We start from the raw sequence: 11314 nt of genomic DNA, 5'->3' as shown, positions 1-11314 counted from the left end.
CAAGAAGCATGTGTATGTTGAGTCCTGGGTTTCAGAACTTTATGGTGTGTAGTCACAGCAGGACCACAAAGACTGCTTTGCTGTCTTTTTGCCTTTCTCACAAATGCATAGTTTGTCTCAACAATCATTGTACAAAAAGCTCCATTAATGTTCTTGCCTTCATATCTATATCAAAAGAGTTGAGCCAAGCATTGTTTCTTAGTTCTTGTCATCTTTAGACTTGAATATACACATGTACATAGTGTGTGTGTGTGTGTGTGTGTGTGTGTGTGTGTGTGTAAAAATGTGCTCATTTGGTCTAACAAACTATGAAAATTTACATAGAAAGGTATTGAAATTATACAAAAATATTCAATAAATTAATGTCCCATTAATTATTTGAGATAATATTATAGATTGCGTCTCATATTTATGAAATTAAACTTTAATTTAAGCTTTGTCTTTTCCTAAATTTTCCACTTGTTAAAAATGCCATAATATGGCTGGGTGGTGGTGGTGCATGCCTTTAATCTCAGCACTCAGGAGGCATAGGCAGGTGTATCTCTGTGAGTTTGAGCCTAGCCTGGTCTACAAAGTGAGTGAGTTCTAGGACAGCCAGGGCTATTACACCGAGAAACCCTGTCTCAAAAAAAAAAAAAAAAAAAAAAAAAAAAAAAAGAAAGAAAAGAAAAAAAATACCATAAAATACCATACTATTTTACATGTTTTTTCCCCCTCAAGACCCAGAGTTTTGAAGGCATTTGTATGAGAGAATAACATGGTAATAGTTTTATGTGTATTTTCATAGCAGAGTCTGTAACCAGAGCTGTGTAGTTTATCAGGAAAGTCTATAAAGTAGGTTTATTCAGTATTAAACTTTTGTTCTTGCTTTAAATTTTTTTATTCAGTTGAGTTGAAATTTTATATTTAAAGTACTGATCTTAAAAATCTTCATGTATATGCAAGTGTCCTTTTTTCATAAGAATAATCAGCTATTTGATTATATACTAAAGCCTTCTGCCATAAACTTTAATTTCCCAAAGTTTGCTCAATAATGTTTAGCTTATATATAAGAATTGTGATCCTAACAAAGGTGTCACATTAGTAAATGCCCTAAGTTACTACAGAGTGTTCACTTGCAAAATAGTAGTTTACAATATGACACATGGATAGAGCTTCTACAGGCTACAGCCAGTTTACGACATAACACATGGGCAGAACTTCTACAGGCTACAACCAAGTATGTTTTCTGCATTTATGTTAATGTTAAAGGAATTATTAAGGGAATAGTTGGAGGTTCATGTGATTAACATGTACCTTATTGAAGAAAAATATTTCACAGAAGAATGTATTACTAAAAAGTCACAAAGCACATATGTAATCCTTTGGAGCATATGCCAGTTTACAAACCCTCTCCATGATATGTTATGATGTTCTAGACGTTCTCAGTATTTTTACCATAATTATCATAATTTCATTATTTATATACCATTTTATATATTAGGATTTTGCTATGATTGATTACAATGTATAAATTAGCATCAATTATTAAGAGTAACAATAAACCTTGAAAATAGTTACAGAATATACTTCAGAATAGTGTACTTAGGTAAACACATTGAACAAAAGTGTGCAGCCAATTGACAACCACAGAGAACTTTCCAGGTTGCATTTTAGATAAGAACACTTGCACTTGGAACAATAAAGACTATGTGTAGGGACATCTAATTGTTGTTCAGGATCCACCATGAAGCTGAAAGAAGAAGAAGAAATAATGAAAATGTGTGTTTTTAGGGCAGAGAAAGTCAAAACTGTAAAAAGGTCATCCCCTTTATCTTTAGTCTGCATAATTGCTTTTCTAGGTTTCAGTTCTAGACTCTTGGGTATATTGACTTATTCCTGTGTAATTATACTGTAGGCTTTTGTTCGTTGTCATCTAAGACTTTTCTGTTATAGATGAATAATATTTGCTGTAGCAAGATTATCAACACTCGGATGATGAGTCATGTTGCAGTCTACCCAATACTAGCAGTTGTTAGGAAATAACATAAGGTACTCCTACATACATGCTCCAGGAAGTTTGAGTCTAAGATGCAATATAAGCAATATTTTTAATATGTTTATATTCCAGCACTAGAAATGTGTTCCCAATGAATATAAATACCTGAACATAACCCATGGTGAAGATGTATGGTAACTGGCACACTGGGGTAAAGGCAGATGAGTAATCTGTGTTTTAAAGCTTATGACTGGCTTGCACTCAGACCTTTCTTGTGTACCTTCTTCCCTTATGGTATTAATATTTTGGCTCCTGAGCCAAGTACCTAACTCCTGCATGGTTAGTGGGTCTACACTGCTTTATTCCAGTATGCTTCAGTTGGCATTTGTGTTTAATTGCTTACAGGGAGATACTTTGGTTTGTATACTCACATCTAGATGATGTTCAGCTTACTTGAGAGTATCTTCTTCAGTGTTTCTAAATATCACAGGTGCTGTTTTCAGTTTTTAGACTAAACTTTAGGCAGTGACCATGGTTTTGTTTTCATTCCTAACCTTTATTGTGACATAACATACAAAATGCACAAAACTAGTCAATAAAATTAGTATTAGAAGTGGTATTATTGTTTGAAATTATACACAATGTCTAAATTGCAGATTTTTGTTCAGTATTGTGTTCCTGCAGCACACCTAGGAAACTTTAAAATAGATGGACTGCTCCAATGGATGTTAAAACTTTGAGGTAGGTTTTAATTTGTGTTAGAAGCTAAGCCTACCTTTTCATTATGTTCTGTTAAGTTCCATTTATCACTGCTGAGATTAGGTGTGATGTGTAAATTAATGCAAAGTTGGACAGAAATTAAACTGCATGAAGTTTAGCCTCTGAGGATGAGAGTTGATTCAGCTTTATTTGTGCCCAATTTTTCTCTGTAAATTTGGGAACACTGAGAGACAGTGGAGCAGAGTAATGTGTGTGTCAGTAATGGACTAGTTTATCACATCAAAAGTTCATCCAAAATAATGGTAAAGCTGGATCAGAAAACTTACTAGGTTGTTTATATTTACAATGCTTACAATAGCATTTCTTCCACCCTTCTTGTTAACCCACGACCCTTTCTGTATTATTTTTCTACTCTGTTTTTGCCCATATGTTTTCTGACTTGGATAGACTCAAGACCTCAATAAGAACAAACAGTACTTTCACCCTTTCGAACCAATGAGCTTAGTTTTGGGGGAACTGAAAATGGATCTGATGGAAAACACAAAAGTATGAAAATTGGACCTAATGCCTAATCAATGCATCTGTGACATAGAAGGTCTTCATCTCTCTCAAAAGTTTTACTGTTTGTGTCACAGAGTAGCAAGCAGTACAGCCTTAAAGAAAAAGATGAGCAGATAAATGCTAACACTGTTTTCCTGCCTTCTATCAACAAAGGCTGTATCCAGTATCCAGTCTAAATAGGCTGAACCTATTTAGAACAGCAAGTTCAAGCTTGCTGTAATAGTGAAGATAAAACCTTGCTAGACAAATAGAATGTGGCTGCCTCAGTCTATTCCTCCATAACTTGTCACCATATCTTCCTGACCTTCTCTGTATTGCAAGGTGCCATAGTTAAACTGACTCCAACTGCAAAGCCTGAGGAACTCAGCCATGTGCATGGCTTTTTTTGTTTGTTTGTTTGAGGATTAATCCAGCTATCCATTGAGAGAAATTCTGTACACATGTCCTCCAGGGGCTCTACTGGCACACCAAAGCTCTTCCTGAGACTGAGGATCAGCTAAATTGAAATCTCTCCCACCTGGCCTCCTGTCTCCTTAACCAGCTGCAATTCCAGAACTCATTGCCTTATCTCCCATCTGGTCCTCAACGCCTCAGATCCCCACCACTCCATTAAGACTCTTCCCTTTAGCGGTGATCTTGTGAAATCCCATTTTCTGTGTCAGTTTTTCCAGTTACTTCACCATGAATGCCCCAAGGAGCATAGTATTCTTGTATTCTTGCCTGCCACTCTGATATAATTCTGGCTGTAACTACTATTCTGTGCCTTGAATTGTGTTTTGTTTTTATCTGTGTCTGTCCTTTGTAAAATTTTTTTTTGGTCATACTGAATAGACGCCACTTTATCCTTAAAGACTGTGTTTTTACTTTGCATATCAGTTAGCTTCTAACAGAATGGTTGGTTAAAGCAGGTGTCAGTAAATAGGCTAAGCATCTCAGGGACCCCTGTACCAAGCACACTATTACACAGTAAAAATATATATACAGTGAGTAGCTGGGTGAATGAGTAGATAGCAAGTGAATTTTCTCAGTATCTTCAGCTTTGTTCAGGCTTCTTAGACAATTTCAATACAAATCTCTCTCCTCCTGTTCTTTCTCCCAGTTATAAAAATCCTTTTAGCAACCTTTGTAAAGAACTTTCCTAGCACTGTACATTTCCTCTGTGGTCACTTACTTCATATTGCATTCAGCATACTAGTATAATATAGTATGTATATAGTATATATATTATATATATAGTATATATAGTATATATATAGTAAAACATTTAAATAATTTTTGAAGTATATGAGTTGACTTACATCTAAATTTTCCTAAAATTGTGGTGGCCAAGCAGCTACCAGTACTAGGTTTAATGTAGATAGAAACAAGTGGTCATTAAGGACAAAAGACAATTAAATATTTCCTACCTCTCCCCAAATTTTGGATAAAGGAACAGTAAAGAAAGTGCCATTGATAAAATGTGGGAGATCATGCTATCTTTAAAAAAAAAAGGTGGTGGAGAATCACAGAGGAGCAGGGCGCATGCTCCAGTGTAGTTACCTGGAACTAGCATGGTAGATGTGAGCTCTGGAGTTTCCAAGAAATCCACATTGCTTCTTTGGAAGGTCTTGCTGTAATTTGTCTGGAGGTGGCTATGAAATGATTGTAGGTTAAAGCTGTGCATTTTTGTTTAAAGCCTTCCCAAATAGAGTACAAGCACATTCAACCAACATGTCAAGATTTGGGGTGGCTTGGACCAAGTGGCCAGATACAGTTTGCTCTAGATGCTTATTTAATTTTAATAGATCCTAAAGAATAATAATTGTTATCAGAAATTTAGAAGAAAGGGCATTTCAGATAAGCATACAAAACATGCAACAATGGGAGGTAGCCCACATTCCAGGAGAAGTGTACAAATGAAATAATTTTAATATTCATATCTGCATGTTTAAAGAACAGGCTATCTGAAAACAGGAACTGTAAATTTTCTGTCAGTAGAGAATAAAAGTCTCATCTTTAAAAAGACCAATATTCTTGGAGCTTGGGTGACTTCCAGGGTTCTGCCTGAAATAATATTGTTGCTACTGTATCTTGATTATAGCACAAAATGCTTCCATTATTTACCACTGGACAAGCACTCCTCCATTGAGCTACAGCCCAAGACTGCTCCTTGAAGCCACAAAAGTAACAATTTAAGGTGAAATACGTATCAGTTGAGTTTCCCAGCATTCTTTTATTTCTATATTTAGTACCCCAAACCACTGATAATTGGAGAGCTATATTTTGTATACTACCTAAAACCATCAGGAACTGTTTATGAGATAGAATAACAAAAGAGTTCCTTAATCACATTTTAAAATTGCATATTTGTTACTAATCATTTTTACTTTCAAAGTTGATTTGTCAGCTTTTCCAATGTCTTTTATTCCTTTATTTGTAATGTTTAAAGGCATTTAAAAAGTTATATTAGCCATTGTGTACAGTTTTACATTTAAATAAAACAAAAATGGTACCCACAGAGCTCATATTTTATGAAGTTTCATGTCCTCATCACTTCTTCCCAAGATACCCGTGTGTAGTTCTGCTTTCCCAAGAACATCAGTCAAATGCAAAAACTCAAAGTGGGATCATTATCTGAAGCCTTGAAATATATTCCAAAGAGTGCAGGATTCAGTTTAACAGGAAGACAAGTTTTAAGATGAGGTACATACCTCAGATCTGGTGGCATATGTCTGGAATCCTAGATACTTGAGGCTGAAGCAAAAGCATTTCAAATTCAAGGCCTGACTGGGCTACAGAGTAAGTGCAAGGTCATCCTGGACAACTTATTCATCCTATTTTCAAAGCATAAAGAAGGAAGCTGGGATGTATCAGTGACAGAGCACTTACCCAGCATGCTCAAAGCCATGGTTCAAACTCTAGCATCACAAAAGAAAGCAGAAATGCATGGTACAAAAATGTACATACCCACATTTAATAGGAAAAGTCCTTTTTCCTTGCAACTTACCGATTCCACACACTGCTATTCTCCCAGAACTCATAAATCATGTAGCGAGATTCATTTGAAAGCTTCTGTATAGAAATACTGTGTAGAAATAGAAAAGGCATGATTGGACCCTGGAAATTAAAGAAGCAAGGGGGGAGGTATGGCTCAGAGGGCAAAGCATAAAGGACAAGTTGCACTGTAAGTTTGCCTCAATGAATGATGTGGTGAGCAGCCAAGGGAGAGTCAAGCTTCTGCCTGTGTACCTGTGTGCACACACACATGTTGACACACATATCTATAACCACTGAATGCACACACAGACAAAAGTGAACCAAATTTTCTAACCTCTATGTAGTATGCAACAATGTTACCTTTATGTATAGGAAACAGTGATTTGAGCTGGTCAGACTGTAAGGACGGAAAAATTTAGCCTAATTCTCCCTCGACTCTGCCCCCTAGCAGTGAGTAGGCAAAAGGTCATTCTTGACAGAGTGGGTTACTGACAGCACCTGTGAGTGAATGAGAACAGGAAATGAGCTGCACCACACTACCCAGGAGCCCTAGTGAAAGCAGACTTCCTGGGCAAAGCACGGGCTTGGATAGTTCAAATTGATTGGTCCACACTGGATGCTATTGAGATGATTGGTTTGTAATGCGTGGGCTTTGTTGAAACCCTATAAAAGCTGTCTGAACCCTGTACTCAGGGTTCCCAGCCTCCACACCCCACATGGAGTGTGGCCACAGGGCCCCGGGGCCCCAGTGCATCAAGACTGCTTCTTGTGAATGATTTGGGGGGGGGGCGCCTTTCCTGAGCTGGGGAGTGAAGATCCATATTCTCCGTGGGTCTTACAAGACTACAAAGGGATTTATCAAGAGCCAAGTAGCCCAGTGCATGTATTTTGGCATATAATTTTTAGTTTAATATCATCTTTGAACACTTTTCTTAAGAAGTTCTTTTTTATTTGTGTTGTTTGTGTTTTGCTTGTATGTGTGTCTGGATGCTACTTACATGCCTAATGCCCATGGAGGTTGAAAAGGGTATCATACTCCCCTGAAACTGAGGTTACAGTTGTGAACCACCATAATTGAAACCAAATTCAGGTCATCTGGAAGAGCAGTCAGTACTCTTAACTGCCAAGCCATCTTCCCAATCCCCATTCAAAAGTTTTACTGAGGATCTTTCGTGCCAAAATTTGTTAAAAAATATTTGTTTTAAAATATCCTGTTTAGCTAGGCATGCCTTTAATCTTAGCACTCTGGAGGCAGAGGCAGGCGGATCTCTAGGAGTTTATAGCCTGGTCTACAGAGCGAGTTCCAGGACAGGCTCCAAAGCTACAGAGAAACCCTGTCTGAAAAAACAACACAAACAATAAACAAACAAACAAACAAACAAAATACCCTGCTCACAGCATGTGGAGCATAACAGAGGACAGTCAAGTAAAGCACAGAACAAAGGAACCTGGTAGATGAGGAAGGGACAAGCTCATGGCATTCAGGAGCCTGTGTAAGGAAAGATAAACATGTGATGCATGTTCAAAACGATTCTTCCAGGACACCTTTTTAGTTTAATCTTTCATAATATATTTACATTAGGAAGCAAAACGAAGGATCAAAAAATAAGGATTTACTGGTGAAATAATGAAGATTTAGGATTTAGGATCTATTTGTGACCAGCAGGTGGCAGTAACCACCCAGCGGATTTTAAAAATTGTTTTAAAAGATCCTGCTCAAGGCAGTGTGGAGCATGAATAGAGGGCATTTTGCTTATTTTTGTAGTATGGTATTTTTCACAGTTTTAAAATTTTTATTTGCTTCATTAGGCATGATGTGCTAATGTTACTAGCTCAACTTGAGATTTTTCTGAATATTTGCTGTATGATAATACAATACGGTGTTTCTATTTCTTACCCCACAAGTTCATAGGTAAGCTTTGTGATTTTCTCCATAAACCTCCATAGTGGTCTGAAAATTATTGTACATATGTACTTTTTCTTAGGAAGAGAATCTATAGCTTATTTAGTGTCTTGAAGCTTTCTCTAATGCTCAAATACATTGCAAATTTCAATTCTATTTTCTTTAAAATAAAGATTAAAACACACAGCATTTCAGGCCCCTCATTTAATTACCTCCTGCAAGTGATTTATTAATATTACCCATTATATTAAATGTCCAGTTATTGTATTATGAAAATGTTACATTTTCTGGACTAGCACAGAAAGGCCTGTAAACCTGTAATTCCAGCATTTTGGAAGACAGAAGCAGCAGGGTCTAGAGGCTAGCTTGGGCTAAGTGGTGAGCTATCCCTGAAGCCATCAAGCCTTGGAGATGCACTCATTGGTGGTGAGAGACCTTGTGTTTGATGTCCAGCATTGCCTTCCAATGAAAGGCACATGTCAGCACAATGCACAAGCTTGTGAAAGAGGGTTAAAGAGGAGGGATATCATGGTGAGATGATACTGGGCCAAAGAATGTCCCAACAGAACTACCACCTGTGGCCTCAACCTCAGTTTCCCCTTTTCTGAAATGGTTCTTTGAGGATGCAGAGGACTCCCTTTCTCGTCCTTCTTTCTCCGAGTGCCTGCTCTGCCTTACCACAGAGCCAAACCAGTGAAGAAAAGATGTAACAGGAGGGGCTTCCTCCCCACATTTCTCTACACCGAGGTCTAGGTTTGGCCACCATATTTTATCTTATCTATACAGATTGATGATTGACGCCTTAATGCACCCCGTTAATTCTTAAGAGTGGTTTTTGCAATATAATAGTCATGTTTTGTGGGTCCTTGACATTGGAAATATGAACATACTATATTTCTTGAGCTTTGTAGCTGAGAGTAGCCTCAGAGATCACTTAGTTTTATTGAAAAACTAGAATTTTAGGACAAGAATATGATTGGAATTGCCTTCTACCTTTATGAGTAAGGAGCCCATACCCAAGTTAGATGATAAAACCATGGAAGGCAGAAGCTATTTCCTGTCTGGCATCAAGGGTGATTCTACGAGTACACTGTTACAACATTTACTCAGCTGGTGATTCTCTCACAATAGGTATCGAGCATTTGTAATTGCAGAGGACATTAGCAGCATAAAATGATATGCCATTATATACCCACTCACATGAATCTCTCTCTCTCTCTCTCTCTCTCTCTCTCTCTCTCTCTCTCTCTCTCTGTGCGTGTGTGTGTGTGTGTGTGTGTGTGTGTGTGTGTGTGTGTAAGTATGCACACCAGGGTGGGTATGTGGAGGTCAGAGATAAGTTCTGGAAGTCAGTTCTCTTCTTCCCCCATGTAGAACCCAAAGATGGAACTCAGAATACTGGGCTTGGTGGCAAGCGCCTTTACGAACTGAGCCATCTCATCAGCCCTCCCCAAGGTCTTTAAAGCACCATGGACAGAATGCTATAACCAAACTTCTGTGAGTCCTCAGACTTACAAATTTCTTAATGAATACTCAGAGCAAAAGTTCTAACTCAGTTGCCTGAATGTAACAAGATTATTTCTGTTATAACTGGAACAGGAAGGATCTAGTGTATGTATTTCACCCCAGGTTAGTCACAAAACCTCCAGGAATCTTTAATTCGGCTATGATTAAATCCTGACAAGGAAGATTAAACATGAGTGAAGCTTGGGCAAGTTTTTTTCAACACGCCAGAGCCTAAGCTGGATGTAATATATGCTTGTAACAATTCTTGTGAAAACTAAGTATGGAAACTGTTAATCTTGTAAGACATGACCCATGGCAGCACTCTGTCTGGCATGGGGAGAATTAGCTCAGCATTGTGGGCAACAAATCTAAAACATTTGCTAATCCACAGAGCTTCATCAACTCAGCACTAGGCAGCTGTGGAGGGCACCCAGGATCACAACTGGGTTGACATGAGTGGCATCTGATGACTTGTCCAGAAGTAGAGAAGTGGCCCCCATTAGCTGGTGCATCTGAGACACCGAATTTAGGCGAGAGTTGTGTCTTCCACTGTGTCTTTCACCTGTGACGTCATCTTGTGATACTCGTTACATCTGACAAAACCTACATTCTGACCATTCCTGCAAAAGAAATGAGCTGAAGAGTCAGCAGTAAGTGGATGAAGAATCACTAGGAAACTCACGAGTGTTGTGAAGGAAAAGGCAAAGCTGGAAATCCAGCCTTCAGGAAACGGTCCTCTCCTCCAGTAGGGGAAGTTCTTCATGGTTCTGCATGGTTTGCAGCACGCATCACAAGCGTCACCTACTACATCTCTGACCAGCCAAGCAGTTTCAGAGCCTTAAAGACTTTTGTGCCCTTTTAGTAAATATGAACCATCTAACCAATTCCCAGTAATTCCGCACTGTTCTTTCTATCCTTGCTATTTCAAAAAGAGTTCACTGAGTTCAATGTTCTGCAATTGCATAAGTTCCTATGTATTTTATTTTTAAACGAGTGGGCTTTTATTCTGCTTTGGCTAATCTCTAATTCATCCAAGGGTGAAAATGCTATTATTTGTGCACTTCTGATGCTGATGTGAAGTGGAATAGCAATCATGGAAGTGCAGCATTTCCTAGTGTCCCAAAGGCTGCACTGGGAGGTGCGGGGAGTTAATGATGCTCATGCTGCAGAGAAGGGAGATCAGCCGGGAAGGAGTGGTGAGTCTAGCTCAGGGTTCATGGTCTTCAGTGTATGGAAGATACAGTACTGGGCAGTTCATGCATAAATATTCCGCGAGGGAGGTGTGTGTGTGTGTGTGTGTGTGTGTGTGTGTGTGTGTGTGTGAGAGAGAGAGAGAGAGAGAGAGAGAGAGAGAGAGAGAGAGAGAGAGACTGGGGATTGAATCAGGGCCGAATACATGTTAGGCAACTATTCTACTTCTGAGTTTCTTTCCTAATACTGTGTTTGGGACAAGGTCCCACTAAAATTGTCAGGATGGACTTAAACTCATCCTGTTACCTAGGCAATCCCTGAACTAATTATCTTTCTGCCTCAAGTAGCTGGGATCACAGACCTGTGTGAGCAGGCCTGCCTCCATGAGGTTCTCGATGGTGAAAAGTGAGGTTCACAGACAATGAGAATCCCTAAAACACAAATCTATACAATCCTAGATTTTCTTTCTTTTCTTTTTT

At 38.5% G+C, this 11314-nt stretch overlaps 1 protein-coding gene across 1 annotated transcript in view; it reads right to left on the bottom strand.

Moving 5' to 3' along the window:
• Positions 1-1398: 1398 nt before the first annotated feature.
• Necab1 (N-terminal EF-hand calcium binding protein 1) overlaps positions 1399-11314 on the bottom strand; it is a 157214-nt gene continuing 147298 nt past the window's right edge. Inside the window, exons 11-13 of the mRNA XM_051197973.1 lie at positions 6246-6323; positions 4799-4890; positions 1399-1732 (exon numbers count right to left, since the gene is read on the bottom strand). Coding sequence (XP_051053930.1) covers positions 1704-1732; positions 4799-4890; positions 6246-6323 — 199 coding nt within the window. The 3' untranslated portion in view covers positions 1399-1703. The remainder of the gene's footprint in view (positions 1733-4798; positions 4891-6245; positions 6324-11314) is intronic.

This window comes from Phodopus roborovskii, unplaced genomic scaffold (genome assembly GCF_943737965.1).
Source record: "Phodopus roborovskii unplaced genomic scaffold, PHOROB, whole genome shotgun sequence".
Classification (NCBI taxonomy): domain Eukaryota; kingdom Metazoa; phylum Chordata; class Mammalia; order Rodentia; family Cricetidae; genus Phodopus; species Phodopus roborovskii.
Note: the sequence above shows the minus strand (reverse complement) of the source record. Positions and strands in the feature narration are given on the sequence as shown.